General features: G+C 40.3%; 1 protein-coding gene across 1 annotated transcript; it reads left to right on the plus strand.

Moving 5' to 3' along the window:
* On the plus strand, positions 1–27313 carry LOC139125354 (uncharacterized). The gene is made up of 4 exons (XM_070691448.1): positions 1–198; positions 21939–22133; positions 24759–24919; positions 26876–27313. The coding sequence occupies exons 1-4, from the start codon at positions 27–29 to the stop codon at positions 27011–27013; spliced, it is 666 nt and encodes a 221-aa protein (XP_070547549.1). The 5' UTR covers positions 1–26; the 3' UTR covers positions 27014–27313.

The following is a 27313-nucleotide window of genomic DNA, read 5'->3' on the forward strand; positions in this document are numbered from 1 at the left end:
GAGACACTTGAATAAGTCTTATAATAATGCTCCAGACAACCATTCTCCTGATAGTAAGTGTATTCATGGGCGGAGTGATGAGGTCACCCTTTAAAACTCGAAAGTACACCGACGCCCTGTCATCGTTCGACTGTCTATTCATCAGCATGGACATCAAGACTGTTTTCGTGTTCCTGACAATTATTGCAACCGCATCAGGTATGTTTTGAAACTCAACGTTGTAATTGGTATTGCTATCATAGGAACTCCAAGGTGCTGCTATAAACATTGATATGTCATAAGTGTCATACAATTCCCATGTGTACTTTCTCCCCTTGTAAGATTAATACTATTACAGTTTTGTGTGATTTTTAAAGGAGACTTATGTTACTCGACACCCGAGGCTTATTATTCTATTTTGTTTGGAGTTCTCTCAGTCACCAGAACAAAAAAGTAGATTTTTTAACTCGAGACTATAAAATCAGCGAAAGATAAACAGAGGTGATGTCAATGTAATGAAAAAAATTGTCGCCTCCTGAGATCCAGTTTCGTCGAATTAAGGTAGTATGCACCTTTAAAGCCCGGCGCGAAATGGACCGGGATTCGGATTAATGCCAAGTTTGGGTGGGCGTTTGTGGGCATGTCTCTGTATAATGAGTCTGTTGGTAACGGTTGCTATCGTTTGCATTATCTCCGTAATCTGTTTGCTCTCAAATCACGCTTGAACTATAGGTACAGCCTTCACAATACACAAAAGAAAAAAGAAACAAGGAAAAATATCAATTTCATCAAACAGGAGTTTGCTGAGTTGATCTACTGAAGTTTTTGCTGCGTTTCGGGGTCATGTCATCGTTCGAGAATGATTCGGCTACTGACCGCCATATCTACATACGGAATTGGCGTCGTACGTTGTGAAAATAATCATCAAGAACGTAATAAACATTAAAAATAATCCGAAGCTGGCAATTTCGTATGTTGAATTCACGACTTATCGATCTGAACATTGACTGAGAAACACGGTCAGGAAAATGGCAGGAAATAGGTGAACGACGCGACGTCATGACCGATCGCTAAAAAGAAAGTACGTTCACTGCATCACGGAAGGATCGAGATTTCCATGAATTTCGCTTACCACGATGTATCTGTATGCGATCGCAGTCGGCTACTCGGTTGCTTGAGGGTGACCCGGACAACTCATCACGAGTTATGTTTATTTTCGGAGCAATGGGATGAACCATGGACTGGGTTCATAGATATCTTCGTTATTGAAGAAATTAAAGTCCAACCTTTGTCGAAATCTTACGATGCAGTGCATATAGTACCAACTCAATGAGCCGATCTCGGACACCCCTTTCAAAGAAGATCGGGTGATGACGCTCACTTGCTCACCTTGAACTGACAAATACAATGTTTTGATGTCTTACAAGCTTTGTTTAATTCCCATAACAGAAGTCCAAACGTTACTGGGGCAATCGGCATGTCAAAACCTTACCTACCCTCCGAACACGACATGTCATTGCCATGTGTGAGATAACGTGTACATGTACAAACCATACGGCCGTTTTCAGGGCTAGCATTTAGGCCTATATCAGCGTACCGGTACTTTCGACCGTTGATTTAGGGGCTGTTTAAAAAACGTGGCTCTCTTTTGACTGACTGTAATTAAATTGATCATGGAGGCTACCGCCATGCTTTGATGTTTAGTTGTTTTCGATGTCTTTGTCAATGCAAACTATGGACTCTGCCTACAGTTTTGTATAATACAGAATACATCGTACCGATACTGACTCATCTCTTGCTAAGTCACATCCGAAAAGGGTTCACTTTCGCGATGTCATTGCATCATAAACGCTTGTTAGTAAAATAGTTTATGACAACCACGAAGTTTTTATCCTGTGTGCACGCCAATATACATGTAACTCGAAGCGTACAATGGTTTGTTTACATCGTAATTGTTCTCGTATTCACAGCAAATGTTTGACCAGTTTACACCTCTGCGCGTCACTGAATGATTGACAAATGTTTGAATCATGGAACGACTGTTCCCTATGGGCCATTTCCTTTGTTACGAAAGCGATTTGCCCCTAATCGTCGTAATTTTAAAATGCTTTGTGAAACTTTGCGGATACCTGTATGGCCTAAGTGTTTATGAAACAGTCTATATTTATGGTATGCCAATAATGTTTGTTTGAGAATCGCTTCGGCTGATTTTCAAGGAGCAGTCTACCTTGCTGTTGCCAGTTGTCCCTCAAGCGCCATTGTGAATTTTCGATGAGTTAGGGGTCTTTTAGACCCCGCACAGGGGTTTAAAGTAAAAGACTTAGACTTTTGCTCTAACTTTCCTAAAAGAATCTTTCAATCATTCTCTTTCAAAATCAAGAATAAAAATAGGGAGTTACCGTGCAAATTTTGGTACTAGAGAAACAAATTACCCAAGTTTACCGATAATAGAAATTCAAAATTGCCGACAACCCTGTGTTAACTCTATGGAGAAAAATAAAAATTTTCGAATTTCGAAAAACTAAGCCGGTGTAAAGTTTCCTTTCACCAAGAGCTTTAAAATGAACCCCCACATGTGGTATATTAGAAGAGAATTGTAAAAGTTTGAGAGTCTGAATGTCTGTCGCCGAGGTGCGTGACCTCACCCTAGCAACATGTCCGTGTTTGTCGTTGTCATCAAAACTCTACGGTAGGAACGACAGTTGACTGTGGCCTAGACCGTCTCTTCCGTCAATAAACCTCAAGTCAAAGTCCCGAAACAGTGCCTTAACACTTCGTTAACGACCATTCTATGAGATTATCTGTTATACTTATACAGGAGTATGATGAATAGCTAACCTCCTCAGATATTTCAAGAAAATGTCCCTTCGAACTGTCTGTGTTTCATGACTGGTTTTATTCAAGATCCTCGTTGAGGCGTCTTTAACTCTCATTGTGCCGATCTAAGTTCATGTTACATAGCAGTCGAATTCTTACCTAAATTGTCTCTCGGTATAAAATAATAAAGGAATTGTACAGTACTCTCACTTCTGAGCAAGATCCACCCACTATCGCAACAAAAGTGCTCGAGGGTGGCTATTCGGCGAATAATACTTAAAATTCAAAAGATTAACGACATACTTTACTTTCTTGCAAAATAAAGCTCTCGAGACTTCCTGTATATTTTATCTTTGAATTTATGCATTTAACACGAGCTACAGTCTATCTTTCATTCTCTCCTCCCTCTTTGTCTCTGTCTCTCTGACTCTGTTTCTCTGTCCCTCGGTCTCTACGTTCATCTGTCTGTCTGTTTGTCTCTCTGTTTGTCTTACTTTGTCTCTCTGTCTCTGCCTCTGTTTGTCTGTCTGTCTGACTGACTCTCTGTCTCTGACTCAGTCTCTATCTCTCCGTGTCGCTGTATCTCTGTTTATGAGTTTCTGTCTCTCTGTGTCTGTCTCTGTGTCTCTGTTTCAGTCTCTTTGTCAATGTCTGTCTGTGTGTCTATCTGTCTGTCTGTCTGTCTATAAGTCTGTCTATCTGTCTGTCTCTGTCTCAGTCTCTATCTCTCCGTGTCGCTGTCTCTCTGTTTATGTGTCTCTGTCTCTCTGTGTCTGTCTATGTCTCTCTGTTTCAGTCTCTTTGTCAGTGTCTGTCTGTGTGTCTATCTGTCTGTCTGTCTATCTATCTATCTGTCTGTCTGTCTTTCTGTCTGTCTCTGTCTCAGTCTCTATCTCTCTTTGTCGCTGTCTCTCTGTTTATGTATCTCTATCTCTCTGTCTCTGTCTATGTCTCTCTGTCTCTGTCTCTATGTCAGTGTCTGTGTGTGTCTATCTATCTGTCTGTCTGTCTGTCTGTCCGTCCGTCTGTCCGTCAGTCTCTCTCTCAGTCTCTATCTATCTGTGTCGCTGTCTCTCTGTTTATGTGTCTCTGTCTCTCTGTCTCTATCTGTCTTTCTGTCTGTCTCTTTGTCAGTGTCTGTCTGTGTGTCTATCTGTCTGTCTGTCTGTCTGTCTGTCTGTCTGTCTGTCTGTCTGTCTGTCTGTCTGTATGTCTGTCTGTCTGTCTGTCTCTGTCTCAGTCTCTATCTCTCTGTGTCGCTGTCTTTCTGTTTATGTGTCTCTGTCTCTCTGTCTCTGTCATCTCTGTCTCTCTATCTCTTTGTCAGTGTCTGTCTGTGTGTCTATCTGTTTGTGTGTCTATCTATCTGTCTGTCTGACTCTCCTTCTCTGTCTGTCTGTCTGTCTGTCTGTCTCTCTCTTTCTCTGTCTGTCTGTCTGTCTGTCTGTCTGTCTGTCTCTCTGTCTCTCTCTCTCTCTCTCTCTCTCTCTCTCTCTCTCTGTCTGTCTGTCTCTCTGTCTCTCTCTGTCTCTCTCTCTCTCTCTCTCTCTCTCTCTCTCGTTTACTTGTAGCATGCATGCCATATCAGGAGCGCTTTCAGCTTTAACTCTCTGTTTCCATGAGCTTTGCAGTATGACGTTTTTCATCACCACGTCTGTTGTAAACGAATCTTTGCTCCTTCTATTTATCTTCTTTTTTGCTCTTCACGAGTAGTGAGGGAAAAGCGCACACAAGGAGGGGAATTCCTCTAATACTTGTCCGCACTGACATGTCTATTCACGCAGCTGACCTTTATATGAACTCAAAAAACCATTACACAATTACCTTCGGAACCATTCCGATAGGGCTTCCATTCCCCTCCGGAATGGCTCTGTACACACACATGTTGAGACACGTCCCCTTCGGAACGCACAGCTGACCTATATATGACTCCGTAGGGAAGTCATGAAAATTTCCCTCCACGCTGTGCACGTACGTGTTGAGACACATTGCTGTCACGTGAGCACAGCTTACCTATATGACTACGTAGGACTTCGTAGGTGGCAGACGACGGTCAGATGTTCCCTTCGGAATGCTACATTGCTGCAATTTTAGCAATTTCCTCTGAACTCAAAATGTTAGGGAAGATCATTATTTCAAACTAAATGAGTCGCTTCAGGTGAATGGTACTGATATCCAAAGTGTAAATGGTTGTATCTTTTTTAACAAATGAAATGTTACTATTTTCTATACCACTATTTGTCTCTATCTATGGTTATGATAATATTGAAGGTATTCTGAATCTTTTTTATGGAGATACTTCCAACTATCCGATAAAAAAAAATCGGGATGCCACAAAAACTCATTTTCGAAATAAGTCTGCCGACAAGCCATGTTTATCTAACACTGGCTTAAGATGTTAAACACTATTTTAATGCTACAGGTAGCTTCGCCAACCTCATTGGTTTTTCAGATAGGCTAGAGGACAGCCCCATTATAAAAAATACTATGAGTCTGAAGAGAGCGGATTTCATGTAAGTCACGAATAAATATGTGACATGGTTTTTGTGGAAAGTTAATTTAAGTGCATATTTGACTTGGAATAATTTCTGTTTAAAGATTTCCAGACATACTCATTTACGTAATGAATAAAAAGTGCCAAACATTTCAACGTTAGTGGCGACCAATTCGTGTATATATATAGGGTTTTCACGTGCAAACCCTTTGCCTTGTGACCACCATTTTGTGTCTTGTAGGTGAATCACTTTTGTACTCTTGTAATCCAACTTTGTCAGGTATGTAATCTTTGCCATCCGAAGATTTTGACACAAAGCATTTGTACATTGAACATTCATCTTTAGGACTATGTAGTTTTATTTCATTTTGATAAGTAATTTTTGTGTTTCTGAGACATTTGAAAATGTGTAGCAATGTCAACCATGTGCATGTGTAGTACTTGGACAGTATACTTTCACCATGCCACACCTCAATTTTTGTGTCCTGTAGTGTTTTGGCGGCCGTCTGTAATAAATATAATGTGTGAAAGCTGACAACTACAATTTACGAACTCTTGGTGTGTTTGTTAATACACTCCATCTCAACGCAGTTCTCAGCTTGCACCCTCACCCTGTATGCTTGTTGACGACCTTCACCCATAGTTCATTCAGATGTCGTTGATGTGACCGGAAATTACGTTACGAACACAAGCGACTTGGGTGGAAGCTCGTACATACAGGCAAAAACCTAGGACTGTTTACAAATACTGCCTGTCCGTGATACAAAAGAAATAAGTGAAAAGGTAATCTATGACTTAAAAAGTGGTGACTCTGCTATCACTATGCCATAGAGAAAGGGCTCAGGATACATGAGTTCAATGCGTATTTGGATAACAGAGCAGGACGTAAAGGGAGTCGATTTCAATAACTGGCCAACTAGCTTTTGTATTGAATTGTTGTACTTAGCGCATCAGCAAGCTAGCGAAGCACAAACCATCCTATGACCAATAACCAAACAACATAGATCATTTCATATTTTTTTGCTCGGAACTGGGCTGATAATAATCTGATCTGAGAATTGAACTTGCTCCACCCCTTCGAAACCCCTATCAGAACACGCCGCCACTTCTTCCACTATTTCTGCATCTGTATCTCTTAAACCTTTCACCACCATGGTTTGTCCCAAATCCATTGTTTTCTATGGTAAAGTTGGACCTGTATACAGGGAACTGGGGGTGAAAGGGTTAATTCGGCCGCAGCATGTATATCTTTGACCTGATTTTCTCTTTCCCAATCAGCCAGGAGTAATCTTTTTTTCTGACCAGACATTATGGTCATGTTCAAATTTTTCTAGGGCCTTATCATGTCTAATTTTTCCGTCAATCAGAGCACTGCTGTTCCCGCTAAGTTCTGACCGCTGCACATTTCAGCTTGGTATTTGGTGTGTGGATGCATCCTGGGCTATAGATAGGATTTTGTTCAAATGAAGTCTGCATTGCCAAAATTATGCAAATGAGCTTACAAAATGTGAAAATGGTCAAGAATTAATATCTCGAGAACCGCTGTTTTGATTGCTTTGAAAATTTGTGTGCAAGTACCTTAGGTAAACCTTATACAGTTTTATGAATACTGTGAAGATATCCTTAATTTTGTATTTTTGCGGAATTTTTGTGATTTTTCTCATTTTCAGTAAAAATGCTTCTCTGAAACCGCCCGCCCAATCGCTCTCAAATTTGGGTTAGATCTTTGCGAGGGTGTTACTCTTCTAATTTGTTGAAATTATGACAAAATTGGGAAAATTACTATTTTGGAGCAATTTTGTCATTTTTGGTCAAAAAATCTTAAACAGTATTTTTTCTTTTTAAAACCCCTGGACTGACAGCTTTTATATTTGGTACACAGACGTACATAGATAACAATAGTTAGATATGTGGAAATTGTCCTGAAATATACAAATTTGTTTTTTTAAGACAATATTGTCATTTTTGGTCAAGAAAACTTGTTCTCAAAATTACTTGTTTTGATAGCTTTGTAATTTGGTATAAAGCCCCGAGGGATGTTATTAGATAAATTTTCTGCTCAAAGTGTTGGGGAAACACCCAAATTTGTATATTTTAGGTAATTTTCTTGGTTTGTGACCCTAAATGACCTACACCAACCCAGGATATGTTGTGAGACAGTTTCGAAGGCTGTGAACATAATTTTGTCATATTTGGTATCAATTTGTAGGAAAATTTGATCCAGAAAACAAAGCCGAGGTGAATTGTTTCATTGCCGACCTATTTTTGCAACTTTTCCATGTAAGACAAGAACTGATGAGAAATTTGGATCAAGGATAATTCCAGATGTTGTAATCACCGCCCACAGTGGAAGGTATTTCACCATCTGTAACTAACTTAAGTGCTGTTTACATTAGAATGATAACACTCATTGCATTAATTAAAAACTTCCCAAGGTTGTAAATACATTTCCTGTCATCTGGTGTTATGTAATATCAAGGGATGGAACATTTGATATTCAGGAGGGGGTTGGGTCTAGAAGATTGATGAGGTAGCATTACTTTTAAAGGGGAAGTTCACCAAGGATGATTTTTACATATGTGCTAGCTTTGTGGTCACTTACCCCGGAAAAACTATTTTCGTCATTTATAACTCGCAAGATTTTTTTACAAAACCGATAGAAATAGTACAGGCAGTTGCCCATGTAATTTGAATCATGGGAAAAAGCGCCAAGCTTGGAGCTTACATAATGTGTTATGGAAGGGACCATTTTCCCATGGGTATGGCGTTGTCCACTCACCCATGCTTAAAACAGGTTGTGCGTATTTACATAACTTTTGTTTATACTGAGTATCCTTGCATAATCGATGATTCACTTATAATAAACTGTCCACTGTCAGATTTTGTGTTGCTGTCTATTACCGTGTTACTGTGAGTGGCCTATGTGTGGGGCCATACCCGTCCGTAGATGGTCCCTTCCATATCACATTATGCAAGCTCCAAGTTTGGAGCTCTTTTCCCATTATTCAAATTACATGTGCAACTTCCTGTACTATTTTATCGGTTTTGTAAAAAATCTTGAGAGTTATAAATGGTGAAAATAGTTTTTCCTGGGTAAATGACCACAGAGCTACCACATATGTAAAAATCATCCTTGGTAAACTTCCCCTTTAACAGATCCCTTGTACTTTTTTTTACCCAATCCCACCTTTTCTTTCTACCAAACCTTCTTTGTCTATTTAATATTGTTGACATTTGCTTATGTATTTAGGATCTGTTTGTCCCATTGCTATAGAAGTTGATATGCATGTTCCTAAAGATGACCATCAGTACCTAAGTTGGAGACCTTATTTGCTTTTGTCATTCTTGTTTTTCCTTGTTTAAATATTTCTCGAATGGACCAATTCAAACCAAATGTGAGCACACTGTCCTTGACGGTGTTTTTTAAAATCTATATGTTTACCCATTATTAAACCAATTGAAACTAGAGCAAGTAGGGGTCTCCGTGTGTAGGCTATGCGTCCTTATATCCGTTTTATTTCACTGTTTAGAATGGAATCCTGTTTAAGATTAGAGGCATAGTTTTCTCGGTCATCGATTGGAACTGCCTGACTGATTGCTTGGGCTCCTAGGTCTATGAAACTTTGAGTGACAGTATCACTTATAAGGGAACTGTATTTCGCTTCATAGACTTTAAAGGCTTTATTAACCGTATCATCATTGTATTTTTCCACATTTTCCTTTGAAAGCTCCTTGCCAAAAAATAACTTACTTTGTCCACTTGCAATGATATAGAGTATTTTTCACGCTTCGTTCCTATTATGGATCGGGCGTCTGAGGCCCCTGACAGTGACGCCACTGCTTGGGCCAGCGTAGACGCTGCATTAGCCGCTGCCGCTGATTTTACGTAATTCTCCATTGCTTGCAATATGTTATCTATTCTTAGTAAAAAATAAAACATACGTTTAAACCTTTACCCAAAATACAGTATCAGCAAGGAGAAGAACCCCTAACGGTACGGTTCCAATAGGGATTCCTGAGGGAATATTCTCCTCCTTTAAACTCTATCTGTATATAGAGTCACATATTACAGTCATGAGTACATTCTTGATTGCCTTTCAGCTGAATAAAACCGCCACCGGTGGACATATACCAACAGTACAGCATGCGGATATTCCTCTTAAACCGAACGACATGAAACCTCTTCTCATGGACTTAGAAATATATGTATTTTTATTAAAGTGCACAGATGAGTTAAGTGTCCCGCTTTGCATTATTTTTAATAAGCCTCTTAGTGCTGGCTATTTTCCATCTGCCTTTAAAATTGCAAATGTTGTTCCGATATTTAAGTCTGGTGCAAACGATGTCACACATTACAGACCAATTTCTCTTTTGCCACTTTTAGCAAGATTTTTGAGGGTTTAGTTCACAAGTATATTTACAATCATGTTAAAAGTGCTATTCACGATTCTCAGCATGGGTTTATTCCGCGCAATTCAACAGCCACTAATCTTCTGTCATACAACAAGTTTATTACAGAGGCTGTTTCCACTGGTTTTCAAGTAGATACCATTTACACTGATTTTTCAAAAGCTTTCGATTCAGTTAATCATCAGCTTTTGGTTTACAAATTAAATTATTATTCGTACCTAGAGGGTAGGAGACAAAGGGTTGTCATCAGTGGGCACGAGTCTGTGGAGATGTGTGTTCCCTCTGGTGTACCTCAAGGTTCACTACTGGGTCTGCTTTTATTTATCTTATATATTAATGACCTGCCCATGTCTATCCATCATTCAACCATGTTTCTCTATGCCAATGATTCGAAATTTTCTCGGATCATCAAAACTTAATCGGATTGCAGGCTACTGCAATCAGATATTTCTCTTGTTGGAAATTGGTGCAAAGCATGGCAAGTTAAACTAAATCTTAAAGCCCCAGTATTTGTAACTTTTAACAATTTTTTTCTTATTTTGGATTAAAATGACATCCTCAGTATGTGAAAGTAGACCATAATTAATACTGAATCGCATGGTTTACATGCCTAGCCTGCCTCACGATTAACAGTAAAAGGAGTGAAAAATGACTTCTTGTCCGGACCAGAAGTCAGCTTTGTTGACACACGAAACGAAACGTAATCACACCACCTCGCATGCTCAACCACATCTACGCAAGTTTTACTGTGGCGTCCGTAGAAACCATACCCTCTTCGAAAGGTCTGGTCCATCGAAACTGGAGACTCAGCTAAAAACGCGCAAAAGTTTGGTGAAATACCGGAAAGATATAAATATGTAAGTGTTTACAGATTGTTCCGACTATAATGAGGCGTGCAAACAAACGTCTTGAACAGCTAAACTAAAGACGGAGGCAGTCGATTGTAAGCTTCATGCAAGGCACTGCACGTTGTGACCCCGGGTTGTGAGCGATGGTACGGAGATCAAGTTTGCTGAATGAATTGAGAGAGAAAAACATATATGAATAAAAATTCAACACTTCACCATTGTAATCATTGAACTAGTCGTTTCTTCCATTATGGAGTATAATGAAAATTTCGTTTAAAATAAGTGACGGGACTGATTCTGCTCCGTCTACTCAAACGAAGTTTTGTGTACGGCCAGGCTACGCTGCAGGCAACACAGCCTATCAACTTCGCATATTGTTGCCGTACGGGGTAATTGAAAACGCTCAGAAAGGAAAAATTATATCTTGAATGCAGTACAAAAGTCTTACTTATTAAATTTAAAAGTATTTCAAAATAATATCGAACGTAACGGGTATCTAATCCTCACAAGGACTACAGTAGTACAATTATCGGCTAGCTGCGATGCGATGGAGCTCCAGGCATTGTAAGCTTAGAAGTTCGATCACAAGAGAGATCCTGGCCTCACTGCAAAGTCGTCCCCTGCGCACCCGGCCCGACAGCAAACTAACCTCTTGGTTTGATTCTGTTGTTTATATATTTTTGTATAAAGTTCATGATACATATATCTGACTTTCACAACTGTACAATTTGCTCAGGGCTGTAAGTTTGGCTGTAGTCTACAGACGATCGGAGGGAGCTAAGGCAGGCCCCAAATTTGCATGGACAATGCCCGGGACAATTACATGTAGACGCAGCTCGATGAGAAAGTCATTCACATAAACCTAAATGAAGTGATCAATACAAAACTTTTACTAGTAAACATCACTGGTTCTGAAAATTTATGATCTACGGTTCTGACCTACGGATTTTACACTGCGACGTTGTTTTTTGTGTGTTTGGCCGGCTACTAGTCCTGTAAGGCTGTACTATGGAGGTGGTAGACTGTAAAAGTGCAGCGGGCGGCCGGGCCGAGATTGGTGTGGGGCCTGCAACAAGGTAAAATTGACAGCGTCCATTGCAGAATGCCCGCGTGTTATCCTTTCTCGTTTGGGAGGAAATTTACCGCTGTATTCAGAATGCCTTTTTACCAGTGTAAAAGCTCAGTAACTGATGCATCAAGAGCCAAGAGTCTGTAAATTTCTTAGCAGTAGCTCCATTGTCTTTTTCTAAATTTTCGCTGAGATACAGCAGTGCGTATACTTGTCCCTATCGTTCTGACTCAGGCGTTCACAGCTGTTTAGGGAGCCGTCATTATTTACGATCTGGGGGTCGGAGGAATTACATTAGAAACTCCGAAATTTTGAGTCACACCCCAGCCAACCATGATAACTTTGAGTAACCCCCTCTCTAACAGAAAGTTTGGCTTACCTGAGCCCACGTAACAATATGTAGACATAAAAGCTCACCTAATAAGCAGTCTCCGACCATATAGTATTGCTAAATTTGGATGGGTAGCATGTCATTATGGTATGGTTAAATGTCCAAATGGTTGTTGAACTCAAGTCAAATAAAATATACATTTCTATGATAATATAAAGGATGAATTCACAACAGTTCAGTTTTGTCCTAGATCCTGTGCACTTACAGTGATATCTGTCGAGAACATTTCTCCATGACCCAGCCTCTCCTTCCAACCCTGGTAACGACTGCAGAAAACTACTGTGTGACATCATCATCACCAGTGTTGATCCTCATCTTTACTGTCGCTGGTGCCATTGCGTACATGAACAACGATATCATTCTCATCATCACTATCTTCTCTTTCATAATAAGTATTGCTAGTAGTAGCATCTACTTGTAGGTTTTTGCCTTCCTTCATCTAGTTGATATTTATTTGTACTGTTAGAGTATTTATTTTCTTTTTATTTAATATGTATCAGAGTACAATATATATAATCAACTAATCATTATTTCATTGAGGACAGAGTAAGACAAAGAAAAAACATTTTGAGCAACCCCTTACAACTTTCAATTTTTGAATGACCCCCAGGTCGTAAATACTGACGGTTCCCTTACTTGCTGCCAAAGGCCATCGCGTTCACTGCATTCGACTGCTCACCATACATTGCCAAACTATGTTGCTTCGATTTTGCAATCACCTTGCCGCTAAAGCGACAATCAGTAAAATTTATTACTTCAAGTTACTCAATTTTGATAGGTATTTGCCTACAGAAGTGGGCCAAGTGTATATAGTGTCGTCTTGATTTTACATCGGTACCCGGAGTTCTGAGTGACCAACTGCAGGGTGCGCATCGGTGCACTGCCGACTGCAGTTTGAATAATCCGTATATATCGCACACTGTACCAGAATAGAATGTCAGCCTCCTCTGCCAAAGTTCTGTATCCTCTGAAATACAGTAGCAGTACGTATTTGAACGGAGAAGAACAAAATAAAACCATTCGCAGGTCATTTAGCCGGCGACCATGGGCGATTACCCAGGCAGTGTGGCGTGGCATGGCAAGGCCCCAGGAATGTTGCAGGCTCGATGATGTCATCAGTATCGGCGTTCTCGATCACGTGCACAGCCTACAAGTTGTCAACAAACCCGCGCGGCAATCCAACTCGATCGGGCAATATTTAGCGTTTGTATGTCACTACAGGAGCACAAATTTGGCTTATTTCTTTACTGAACAACATTTCACGATGGATTTAAGAGAATAATATGTAATTTCGGACATAAAAAAAGGTTAAAAGTTACAAATACTGGGGCTTTAAAAAATGTTTTGTTATTTCATTTTCCAACAAGCGTATTCCGTTCAATTCCAATTATAAGCTTTATAAGCAATCAAACACACGTGTTGATGTCATCAAGGATCTTGCTGTTTATTTCTCCAAAAGTCTAATCTTTGTACACCACATCAATTGCACAATCAAAAGAGCACATCAATTGGTCGGTTTTATTAAACGGACTTGCTGCGACTTCACTAATACCACTACCATCAAAAGTATTTACATTGCACTTGTTAGGAGTATCCTTGAGTATGGTTCGGTAGTGTGGTCTCCACACCAGAAGTCGTACATTGATAGAATTGAACGAGTTCAGAAGAAATTTATTAAATATCTTTGTTTTAAGGAGGGTATGGAGTACAATGCTGATAATTGTTTTACATTATGTTCTTATTTCAAACTTTCGCCTCTTTTTATTCATCGTCAAGGTTTAGATCTTTGTTTTATTCACAAGTGTGTCAATACGGCTAGTTTTCAATCGGGTTCGAACCCACAACATACGGCATCAGTCGCCTAGCGCAGAGGCCACAGAGAGAACCGCTCGGCTAAATCTCCACTAAAAAAAGAGTGGTTCAATAGCCAGCTAAGTTGTTACATTTTTCTGACTGAGACCGCTCCACACGTTGTAGAGTTTGTGAAGCACTCACGCACGCATGCTCACTATCACACATCGCACATACGAACTTTATCGAGGCAAAGAAACTAATTTCATCGCTTTAACTGGGCGAACGATAACCTCGGGGACAATTCTGTCCACCAGCAGAGCTACCAACCCAGGGTAGAAAATACGGCTAGTTTTCAATCGGGTTTGAACCCACAACATACGGCATCAGTCTTTCTTTGTGCCCCAAAGGCGTATCAGGTCATCTGACCTTTTCCGGATACCAAATCACCGTGTTAACCTGTCTAAATATTGTTTTTCATCATGGGCAATGTCACTTTTAAATAGTGTCTATCGTTTTGATATTGATTTGTTTACCAGTCTTAGTGCTTTTAAAACCTAAGTGTCATCTGTTTTATTATCTCTTGCTGATAGTCATTTTACTACCGAGAGTTTTTTTATGTTTGTCAGTCTCTGTTGTTACTTGTTTAGTGCCTTTTTTGTTAGTTTCTGCATGTTGTAATTTGTCTTTTTCATGTTCTAATTTTTCTCTGTTTGCATCCAGTTATTGGGCTATGCCTGTTGGATGTCAGAATGAATAAATAAAATAATAAATAAAAAGTAACGCCGACAGATAAGTTTACTTTCTATCTGTGGGATAAATTCAAAGATAACGTAATCACTCATCGATCAGGGAAAGAAAGTAATGTCTGGTTGGGCGGTCCGCACATGATATACTGGGACCAGCAACTGAATTTCGCTGTATGGTGCAGCACCAATGGCTGTGGCATTCCACAGGCCCATCTCATCGATAACAAATTTCCGCCGCAAATATCATTCTGTCATGTCAATGTATACTTTACAGTATGTCGATTCCTTAATGAATGGAGGGTGCACTCCTGGACGAAGGGATCTTCAAAGCCGGCGATAATCCATACAATCTCGTGAAATATGAACTTCTCTGTACCAAATTTGGGAATATAAACCCCACAGAGTCTGACTTTCAATATCACGGTGGGAAGTCTCAAAACTCAGGTCTAGGTTATGGTATATATATTACACTAATCGCGGATCCTTTCAGCAGCCTGCAGCTGTATACAATGGTCGCGACTTTTTCCTGTCCGCCTATAGTGGCTTTTATTACACACATACCATTTTTGGAAAGAAAAACATGTGCTGCCTGACAAAGACCGACCACGCTATTATTTCTTCCGAAATTGCGGATAGTAGGGACAATACAATAGTTTCATCCCTCTGAGGGGAGACTCTGGTCTAACACCTATCAGAACGGAAGAGGGCAAATGTGCCAGTGTCTGCTGTAGCAGACACTGGCTCGGACACGGTTTATGAATTCAGCAAAATTGGTTTGTTATCTTTGGCCACATTCATGGGATTTATGTACAGTATATAGATAAAATGCACCACCTTTCAACATGATTATAACTCGGTCAACAAATTCTGGCAAAATGGAGTATGTGATGAATCTCCTGACCGGACCGTACTTAGGCAAATTTGAATATGTACTCTTCATTTGTCCGACATTCATGAACAATAATGGATTCGATGCTGTGGATAATACACTCGCCTTCGTACATAAGGAATGGGTCGGCACTAACACTCTCAAAATCATCGACAACTGCGCCTCGTCCAAAGATATGAAGAAGCACAGTGATGTTTCATGGTTCTGACTCAACAATATACCAGTATCAGTAAACTCTTCTGGGAAAACATACAGATGTTAGTACTTTTTTTACACACCGAGCAAGACAGACAACAAGACTATTATAAAAGAATATGGAATGGAGATCTCAGAGCGGGAGGCCCACTACGGGCCAAAAGGATGCCTATTTGGGCAGTATTCCACGAAGCATATTTCCTACCTGAGAGCGCTTCAGTCGGTTGCTTATGACGACAGTGAACATTGTATCAATTTATTTTCAAAAGTATATCGATCGACATCTGCTCGCGTGCCACTCATGTAATCAGGTCGTCTCATTAACACTGCGGCGACTGCTTCCTTTCTACTAAGGTTTGCACGACCTCGCTCAGCCGTCGGATCGCGCGAACATCTGGTTTTTATCAATAACCAGACAATCTATTCTCTCAAGAACGATGCATGAAATATTGGGCAAAGTGAGAAAATACTTCAATGTGTAGCAACCTGGGGTGTTCGTTATTTACATATCAAAGAAAAAATGCATTTCATGAATTTATTATCTGAATAGAATCATGAAATACATATGAAAAATGAAGTGCAATTGAATGTTATTTGTCATCGGCGGTGTTTACCGTTTCTCTGCCTGGGAAACATGCGTCCGTTTGTGTGACCTCTAAGTGTTTACACTGTACGCAAACATTAGAATTTTAGACAGCACATCTGTTGCCGCTGACGTCAAACATTGGTTTGTAAAGCTCATCTCTTTCTCTCGCTTGTATATTACAGGCAGTGAGAAACCACGATGCAACAAGAAATAGAGCATAGACAGGAATACTACGAAACGAGTATTGCCGGTGGTACCGTGAACAGACCATACACAGACCTACGAACTGGTAATTTCGATCTTTTACCGGAGTTCATTGGTCCAGAGCCAGGGCTTATCAACCCACTGCCAGACGATGCTTCAGAAGTCGAATGGTTTTTGCAAATATTCGACGAGGATCTGATAAGATTCATTACCCGATGCACTAATTGTTACGTTTGAAAAAGGAGAAGGGCAAATGCCAGGGAACGGCAAAGATCGGCCTGGACACCGACGACAGTTGTCGAAATGAGAGCATTCATTGGAGTGATGGTGCTATTCGGAATTCGCTGGCAGCCTGAAATCCAGCTGTATTGGTCGGACCATGTTTGCTTCGGTCATAATTTCGTCAAGAGAACTTTTTCCTGTGATCGCTTCAAGCTACTGATGCGATCTTTATACTACAGCACACAGCCGTACTGTGCTTGTAACACAGCCATGTATACAGCCAAAAAAATAAGTGAGAAACGGGATAGGATGTTGAAAGTACGAAATGTCATTGATCGAGTGAATGCAAACAGCCGAATGCACCGGAGCCCGATGTGCGAACTGGCAATCGACGAAGGAGTCATCCCTACCGGGGCCGCACAAAGAATGTTCTCTAAAATCCAGCAAAACCGCACAAATTTGGAATGAGAGTTTACACTCTCTGTGAGTCTGCCACAGGTTATGTTTTCAACGACGAAGTCCATCAACCTGTCGCTGATAACTGTCATCACCCGCTTGATCCCGATGCTGCAGACGACCCCCGAGTTTTCAGGGGAAATAGACCTGGGAAAGTTGTTTCCCGGCTGATTCGACCTTACTATGAGTTAGGACATCATGTCATTATGGACTCATATTACACTTCTGCCCCGTTGTTTGACCATCTCTACGTGCATAATATTGCTGCCACGGGAACCTGCAAAATGTACACCTTAGGTTTACCCGATGAAATAAAGAATGCCGCAAACTATGATCCACAAGTCGTACCGCCTGATGCTGACGACGAAGAGCAATGGCCACGTGGTAGTTTCTCGGTATTTCAAGACGGCGCAATGACAGTATGTGCCTGGAAAGACACAAAAATGGTGAAATTTATGAGCACGGCAGTCTCTGCACGAAGACCGAATCGAGCGCTAGTGAGGCGCCGATGTAAAGATAAAAGAACCGGTGCTTTTGAATGAATTGAAGTACTATGCCTGAACGTTGCTGTAATGTACAATCAGTACTTCAGAGGTGTTGACTTGACCGATCAACAGCTGGCTTACTACACGCCAGGTCGATCATCGCCACGGTGGCACAGAGCAGTGTTTTACCACAAGCTGAACAAGGCACTCATGAACGCTTTCCACAACATGGCATCAGTTCATGGATACGGTCAAAGTGGATCGCGCCCAAGTAGCAAAACAGCTGATCGGTAATTTCTCATCTCGGCAACGCCCCCCAGAACAACAAGTCTGACAGCACCGCGTCTCATTCCTACCAATGTGGAAAGAGTTGGTCATCGAATGGGTCGCAATCCGGACAGAAGACGTAGTTGCGTGATGTGTCGACGTGCAGGACGGATAGTAGGCCATGGAACTCATCCAAATCGTGTTCATGAGACAATCAACTGTTGCCTCACTTGCCAGTTACCACTGTGTCACCCACGGTACAGACAAGCGTGCTGGCGAGATCACAATGTGTGAATGCCATTTGCAGAGGACCGCAGAACTTGACTATGCACGGACTGAACATTTGTCGGTATTACAACCCTTTATTACACAGTTGACATGGAAATAAAAAAACATTCACTCGCAAACTATCGGTGAGTACGATGTACTTTTGTGTGTGGTTGTGTGAAGTGAATGATTGAGTCTAACACGTTTGCGTTTGGGGTAAAGATCGAGTTACAACGATGATTGCATCGGACGATCGCAAGACAAGGTCTCAGAGCAGTTCCTGTTTTGGCAGAGAGCGAGTCGGTGTGCGATGAAAAATGCATCTGAGTAGCTAACAGTCGATTTCCCCGGTCTGTAATCTCTCAAATGCGTAATAAAAATATTTTTTATTATGCAAAAAGTATTCGAAATTTACATACGGCTCCCTAGGCTGTACGAACCTCGAATACATCAACACAGTAAAGATCACATGTCAGCTCAGGGTAGTTCAGACCATAACTGCTCAAACTGACAACTGCCGACCGACAAACATGGAAACATGAGATCGGCCTTGTGGGAACCCGTCGCCTCAGTGTTAATATTTCCACATTTACCCATATATATATATATTGACGTACAAGCCATACCACAAATGTATCTGTTGGTTTCTTGTACTCAAATAAAATCGATGACATATTTTTCAGTTTTGGTAATACTTTTACGTTTCAGCATATTTTCGTTCACTTTTGCCAAGTTTGGCGCCATTGTGAGCAGGGAACGACCTGCAAGTGAGCAAGACATCAATGTATCAATTTCGGACAAAAGATTATCGATCGATAACGTTCACTGCATGATGACAGTGGACACTCTGTGCCGGTTCGCCTCCGTTCTGTGTTATTTTTTCAATTTTCTGCAGTTTTCATCATTCATATTTGCCCAAATTTTGTATACACTACAACAACTTGAAAGGTATTTAGTCAGTACAACTTACGAGACGCTTACTGATTAAAATGCGTCAATTAAAGACCCTTCTTCTGTATATGTAAACGCTGTCAGATCGCCATTTTATTAAGGGCAGGAGTAAATTTCAGTGATCGGAATAAATTCAATGCAAATAAAACAAGTTTGATCAAGAAATTCAAAAATCTACAACCAATAGAATATCGTTTATCAATGAGAGGATCACAGCGCCAATTTTCACCGTCATTGTTTCAGAATTGAGGAATTTGAACCGGCGAGAAGTGTGCAATGTGTGTGTACATTAGACGCCATTGTTTTCTATGGGAACTCGAGGTTATTTGCCGTATCGTAAAATGAAAAATACATCTGAAAAAACCGTTGGTTCAACTTTGTCATTTCGCCATCATAGTTTACAATATTTGAGATCACACATATCATGAATGGTAACTAAAACTCTATGGTTTTATTTTTTTGAGTTTCCATCTTATTTTTATGAAATGACGAGATAACCATCATTTGTGCTGTTGGCTGTGTTTTCACGTACTTTTACATATGACTATTATCGCTTAGGTATTTTAGCAATTTTTCTGTGATATTCTTGGCAAAATAAGATAATTGAAAGGGCAACATGTCAAGGAAATAGGGTATGCAACTTTTTCATCAATGTTTTGCTGTGCAGCAAGGAAATCCGGCGAAATTGTCAACACGACGCGGAAGGCGGATTTTACTCTCTGTACGCATACTCAACGTATGCGTGGCGAAATGTGTATTGCCCAAAATAGGGCGCCTTTGGGCCGCAGTGGCCTCGGATCTAGTCAGGCAATTGAAAAATAGGCCATTCAGTAAACTTGTATTTTGTTACGATACCCGTATGGTGTACAATTTTTTGTATAATATAGCTGATCATGGAACCCAAACCCGAACCTGAAGGAACTCTAAGAAAACTATATTACAACCCCGAACAGGTTTCTGAGGGGTACAAAAATAATATGAAGCAGCGCGTGCCGCCGGACTGAAAGTGACCAAGAAAGAGGTGCAGGAGTGGTTGCAAACTCAGCTAACTTATAATCTACGTGAAAAATAATCTAGAGTGATTGGCAGACATTTTATACATTATGTGGTCCCAAGATGGCAGTCGGAGGCGACACCTCCGAGTTCAAGCAAGGAGAACGGGTTCGAATTACCAAATACAAGACCACTTTCAGGAAAGGATATTTACCAAACTTGACAGAGGAGATCTTCATAGTTACAAAAGTGGTGTATGCAGCTGGACTGGGAACGCCGCCCATTTACAAGATAAAAGATCTGAATGGAGAGGAAATACTTGGCACTTTCTATTCTGATGAACTACAGAGTGTCCCTGGCAGAGCTGGCGGAACAGAGCTGTACAGAGTCGAACGAATTCTGAAGCGGCCCGCCGCTAAAGAGGGTCGATCATGGCCATGGCATAAAGTGAACTTTATTGTTTGTATTATGTTTTTGAAAATGTGGTGACCCCCCCTTTCCTACCAGTGAAAAAGCGATGACCCCCCCTTTGCGGATTCCAAAATTATGATGACCCCCCCCTGGATTTTGCCGGGCCCCCCCCCCCGGCCGTAAAAACTGAACGGTACCTAGAATGGGAAATTACACTTGCACCCGCTTCCCAGTTAATTGTCGCAGTTGGTGCAGCCAATAATAAAGTAACAAACATTCAGATGGAGTATGAAATGCTTAAGGATGACGTACTCGTGAGAGATACAGCCGGATATGACAACAATGATAAGAGTTTTCTCTACGAACATGTGCAACACTTTAGAACAATCCCATTCAATGAATGGGACATGATTATAAATGAAAATGTTAATGTGCCACGTCGTAGCATGAGAGGTATATTAGTACTCTTCACTAGAGATGATCAGAATCAGTCAAAACTGAATAGCGAACTTTTCTCCAATCCATCTACTGAATCTGTGTCTGTAACAATTGAGGGCATTGTGAATAAAATATACGCACAGAAAATGATACCGAGACATTTTTGGTCCGAAGCACGACAGCATTTTGCTGAAGATAAAGATTGGTGTGAAATTGATATGGATGAAGTCTATTATTTGAAGAATAAATTCTGTCTATTTATCGATCTGCGTAGCTTTCAAGATATTGAATTTCATGGAAAATGGATTAAGGGTAATTAATACAAAGGATGGTGTGCAACTTGAAATTAGGAAAAAAAGATACAGCAGTGAAGGATGCCGGCACTGACGACCACAGTGATAAAATATTTGCTCTAGTTTATGTTATCAGTGATGCAATGGTCTCTGTTGAAAATAGTGGATTAAAGTCTATACTATTTTAGAGAGAGTGTGCGTTATGAAAGTTAACTCCGTAGAGACTCCGTAGGGATCACTTGAGTTCAGAGGAAATTTCTAAAATTGCAGCAATGTAGCGTTCAGAAGGGAACATCGGACGTGTCCACTGACTATCTGCCACCTACGGAGTCCTACGTAGTCATATATAGGTCAGTTGTGCTCATGTGGCTGCGGAATGTCTCAACACGTATGTGCACAGCCTGGAGGGAAATTTTGATGACATCCCTACGGAGTCATATATAGGTCAGCTGTGCGTTCCTAAGGGGACATGTCTCAAAACGTATGTGTACAGAGCCATTCTGAAGGGGAATGGAAGCCCTATCGGAACAGTTCAGAAGGGGTGCTCATGCATGTAATGGGGTCAAGTCATATCGTTCCGTTCCAAAGGTAATTCTGTAATTTTTTTTTGAGTTTGTATAAAGGTCAGCTGCGTGTATAGACATGTCAGTGCGATAACAAGTATTAGGGAAATTCCCCTCCTTGTATCCGCTTTTCCCTTACTACTTTAATGGACCTGCATTATTTTTTTCAGCATGCGGCTTGTCTACCTGGAAAAAGACTCATCAATCTGAGGAAACATGGCCGAAATTTTCAAAAATGTGGAATAACTATCCTAGATACTCCCAGTACTGGTCAGAAGAGCTGATCCATAAATGTAAGCTCCAAGATTGGTTAATTCGTGTGAATACTTGTGCCGTTCGTGTCAGCCATTCGCTGATCAGTTCTGGTAAGTTTTTTTTTAGATTTTTACTGTCAAGGTGTGTGCATGCACTTGCTTACTTTAACTCTACATAACGACCTCTAAGATGATTTTTAATCACAATCAGCGATATAACACAAGGAAAAAATAATTGATGTGTATTCTCAAATGAGGATTTCGTCATCTCGCTTCATATATTTGAACACTGACATTATAGCAATCACGTGTTCAAATAATACCAGTGAAATGTCCTTCACATATGTAAACTTTTGCGTTTAATGTTCGGACAGCCGTCACTTATGAAAGCGTATTGCAGTATTGTTTTCCTGTCTGTGAAGGAAGGCATGTGGTTCGACTTCTACCATCATAACAAAGACCAAATACTTACATACCTGTAAATACAGCCCTTATGTGTACTACATGAGTATATATATATATATATATATATATATATATATATATATATATATATATATATATATATATATATATATATATATAAAAACACATTATTGGTAATGACAGAATTTCTTTTGGGATTATAATACATTCTGTTGATAGGACTTATACTTGCATTTGAACATACTTTAGCGATGAGACAAACAGGAAAGTAATATGTCAGGTGAAACGCCCATGTTGCAAAATGACAGAAATTCAGTTGATGGTCTATAAAACAGCTATGTTCGTTTCTTTATTCGTTTAGCGCACGTGATTATAAAATATGCAAATGAAAAATGCAATGTGGGCGTGTACCGCCGAACGTCTCCAGTCGACTTTTTTCGGCTTTCTGAAGTTTGACCGACGCCGTAACTCATAAAGGGAACTAAGTATTTCACACCTCCGTCAGCTCCCAACGGAGGTAACTTCAAGGGTTTCCGCTTACATGATCAGTACAGTGTCTTTCTTCACTATGGGAAGACGTTCTTTTGGTGGCTGTGACAGCGGCAAGAAATTGACTGGCTCAACTGTCAACTTTTCCAAGTTCCCGCCAAGTGTTGAGTGTTTGAACCATCATGTGCTTGTCTCTTCTGGTTCGTACGATCGGCTTAGCCTACCTGGCTACTTTGAAGGAGAAATCTCTATAATACTTGTCCTCAGAATTACTGCTTGGCAGGCTGCTTAAAATGCACTACAACACGGAAGGTTGGGACCGCGATGGAAATCAACTGCATGAACACCAACACTGAACGTCGGGACTACCATTATAATGCACTGGTCTACAACACGGAATGTCTGACTCTAATGCAAATCGACAGTAACATAAAATGTACTCGGGACCATGATTAAAATGAAGTACAACACGGAAGTTTGGGACCGAGATGCAAATCAGCTGCGTGAACAGCAACACTGAATATTGGGACTACCATTAAAATGAACAACAACACGGAACGTAGAGATCGCGATACAAATACAGTCACTTGTGATCTATTCTGCTCTCGGACTATCCGCCCCATAGATCAAAGGGGACTTTGATACAAACCATGGAGGCAGATTTCTACCTGCACGATACAAATCGACTGCAAAACGGAATGCGTGGTTGGTACGGCGATTAAGATGGAGAACAGGGAATACTGGATCATGGACCACGATGCAAATTGACCGCAACATGGAACATTTGCCTTGAGACCGTGATTAAATGCACAACATGGAACACCTAGACTGCATTGCAAATCAGCTGCAACATCGACGGTTGTGGCCGCGATTAAAATGAGTATGTCTGCTATGTATCGCAAAACTTTCAATTCTCGCGAGCGAGCATTCCTATGCCTGCTGTACACTAGACAAAATGACGTCAAATTAAGTTTCAATTCTAGCAAGAATCATTTATGCATGCTGTACACTAAATGACGTAAATCTCTCGCGAGACTTGGCTCGATTGCAAATGCGCACTACGGAAAGAACGCAATAATACGGAAGTAGATACAGTTTTCTGCGAATCACAGAGACAGAAGTGCAGATCAACAAAAAAGACTAAAAAATCTACGTTTTTCTTTATTTTGCCATATTTTTTAATCAAAAATCGGTTTCGCCACTGTGGCGAATTAGGATCGATTCTTTTTTCTCCACTTCGGATTTAAATTCGCACTAGCGAACGTGGCGAATAGGCAGCGCGAACACAGGGTGGGTTGCACTGATCGCAAGAGAGACTTAAACTGACTTTGTTTTGTTAGCGGATACCGGGCAGAGAGAAGGCAGCGTTGGACTGCTATTCGATGTAAATGAACACCTTTGTGACGTCACAGTTGGCCCACCATGACTCCCGCTGACAGCGTGACCTGAGTATCGCAAAATGACCCGATAAAAAAACCACGCATAGAAATATCAAACAAATTAATATTCGCGCGTACTTTTAGGTTGCGATTCTGCTGCAAGTGTAATAATATTGCACCCTGGAAGATATTCAGTCACAAGAACGGGAATATTTCACCAGACCTTTAATGTTCTACGACAAAAAATGAAACAGCCGTAAAGAGTTACAACAGCTATCGTCCCCTGAATAATTTGCAACAAGAAGTACATTAAGTACTTCAATGAAATCAGGTCATTTGCCATAAATAGTCTTCAGAATACAGCGTTATGTGAATTTCTGGTCAATACTGAAAAAAAACAATAACAAAAGAACGCAAGAAAACGATTTGTTCTTCTCCCTAGGTAAGACGATCAACGACATAGACCAAACAGGGTGCAGCTGGTATGGGGCCACCAACACGGACGGAGATAATTACATCATACTTGTGCCCACCATGCGTTGCTACTTGGAAGACAAAAGAGGCAGCGCTGACATCATATCCAGTAACCAGACAGACTTTGAGGTAATTAATTAATGAAATCAATTCATCAAATTATCAGCGCGTCTATGAAGGCTTCGCAGTCGATTTAGGTATTATGAAAATAATCGCAATCATACCAATCCATAATCCAATAACACTAGGTCAAAATTTGTAAGACAATAGTTGTAAACATAGACACAAAACAGCACAGAACAGACAGTAAATAGACGGTACAAACAAAGTCAAATTCATGAAAGAAAGATATATGGACCTCTGGCCAAAAGACCAAGAAGTGATGTCAGGTGTTTCGAAAATAGTAAGCGCATCCTGCCCCACATGTGGCACCCGCCATATATCAATCTGTAAGTCAGATAGGTAGTGGTCACTAACTAAGGCCCAATGTCACCGATGCCATCAGTGATCATTTGTCGAAGAGAGATATTGTATTTATCTACCAGCTTGCGATACCTGCCAAAAAAGCGTTTGAATGTAGAGACAAGTCTTGCTCTGGTGTAACCTTGATTTAACAGTTTGAAAGAGAGATGGCCATGTCTCTCTACAAAATCATCATATGAACTGCATGCTCTTGCATATCGTATAAGCTGGGAAATGTATACCCCATAAGCAGGTGAGAGTGGAATATTACTGATGAGGTGTGGAAAATTAATTATACTAAAGTTGAAATCATCTCTCTTGTCATATAGCCTAGTAGAAGGTGACCATTGAGTCAAATTCAAGTAAAATGTCCAGATATGAAGCAGAAGAGGCCGTTTCTGTAGTTTCTTTAATCTCCAATTCTGGAGGATAAATCATAGCGAGATATTTACTGAATTCAGAGTTATTCAATGAAATAACATCGTCTATGTATCTAGATGTTAAGTTGAAAGTACGAGCTACAGAGACCTTTTTCTGCTTGATAAGGTTCTGGATAAATTCTGCCTCGTATGAGAACAGAAATAAGTCGGCAAGTAAGGGAGCACAGTTAGTGCCCATGGGAATTCCTATACACTGTTGGAAAATGTGTCCTCCAAATTCAACAAATATGTTGTCAATGAGGAAATCAAGCATACTGATAATGTCTTAATTAGTCGTGCATCAAATTGCATGAAATTAATGGATTCAATGAAACACGATTGGAACTATTTTGGGATAATTGGATTAACATATTTTTCAAATTTCTCAAAAGTTACAGATGCCATATAACTGAATGTCATAATATTACAAACTACTCATAAAAGCAAGTGTGTAATGTGAAAAGAAAAGCGGATGAGCTCACATTTGCAGGTTAAAACGGCCTTACTTCACCATCCAATTATCCCAAATTAGTTCCAATTGTGTTAATGTTGGTATGGCCCGTATACACTCTAGATAGAAATCTATGATCCGATTTCAACGCTCAGCCTAAAGTCGACTTCCACACACATTAGTTTATATATCATACAAGTATTGATGGTGCAAATACAGCACTCTGATTGGTCGAGATGCAAAAAGAACCGTGGTATATTGGCGATATACCACGGCTGGCATACATACGACCTCTCAGCTTGTGCAAAAATCCATTTTTGGCATTCCACGCTAGAATTTCGAAATATTGTTATGAGATAATAGCAATAAATCACACCAAGCGACAGTATATCACGAGATTTTGACCAGTTCACTTCCTTTATTGCACTCGCTATTGCTCGTGCATATATGTCGTGAACTGGTCAAATTATCGTGGTATACCGTCGCTGAGTGTGCTTTATTGCTTACATACATCACAGAAAAAGCATATGTGATGATGATTGCCATGATGATGATGAAAATACTAAGAGTTAAACGTTCAAGATCTGGTGAACCATAAAACTTATGTGGTGAAGTGACTCGCGTAATGATTCAACTTGGCTGTGGTAGTTGTAAATGAACAATAGATTTTAAAAAAAAGAAAACACATGGATTTGATTTACACGTATTCAGGTAGTGTTCAGTGAGTGCACCCTTCGTATCATCTCTCTACAGGGTCATGAAGGCATTATAGTGTTCCAGGACTGTGGTTTTGACATAGCAACTGGTCATGTGGACCTGTGGGACGGTAATTGGTGTCTCGGCCTGTGTTTCTTCTCTAGATGTAACGACATTCGCCTCTTCGAATGGTAAGCCGTCGTGTCAAAGAAAACCTTCTCCGAAATTTATCGTGCAACTGAATCTAAATACTACTTGTATCTTAATCGCTAGAACTTGCGATGTAAAATGAACATTTACCCAAGAATTAATACAAATTTTCAAGTGAGAAACAGACGCGGTCGATGTTTTCGTGAAGGTCACAAGAGAGAGATTTGTGTAAAGAGTAACGTGTGAAGAGTAACATTTGACATTAAATTTTATATATGATGGATAGACTTTGGCTTCATTCAATTCAATGCTTGCATTTTTGTTCTTTTACTGTGACATATTCTA

Source organism: Ptychodera flava, chromosome 3, assembly GCF_041260155.1.
Source record: "Ptychodera flava strain L36383 chromosome 3, AS_Pfla_20210202, whole genome shotgun sequence".
Classification (NCBI taxonomy): Eukaryota; Metazoa; Hemichordata; class Enteropneusta; family Ptychoderidae; genus Ptychodera; species Ptychodera flava.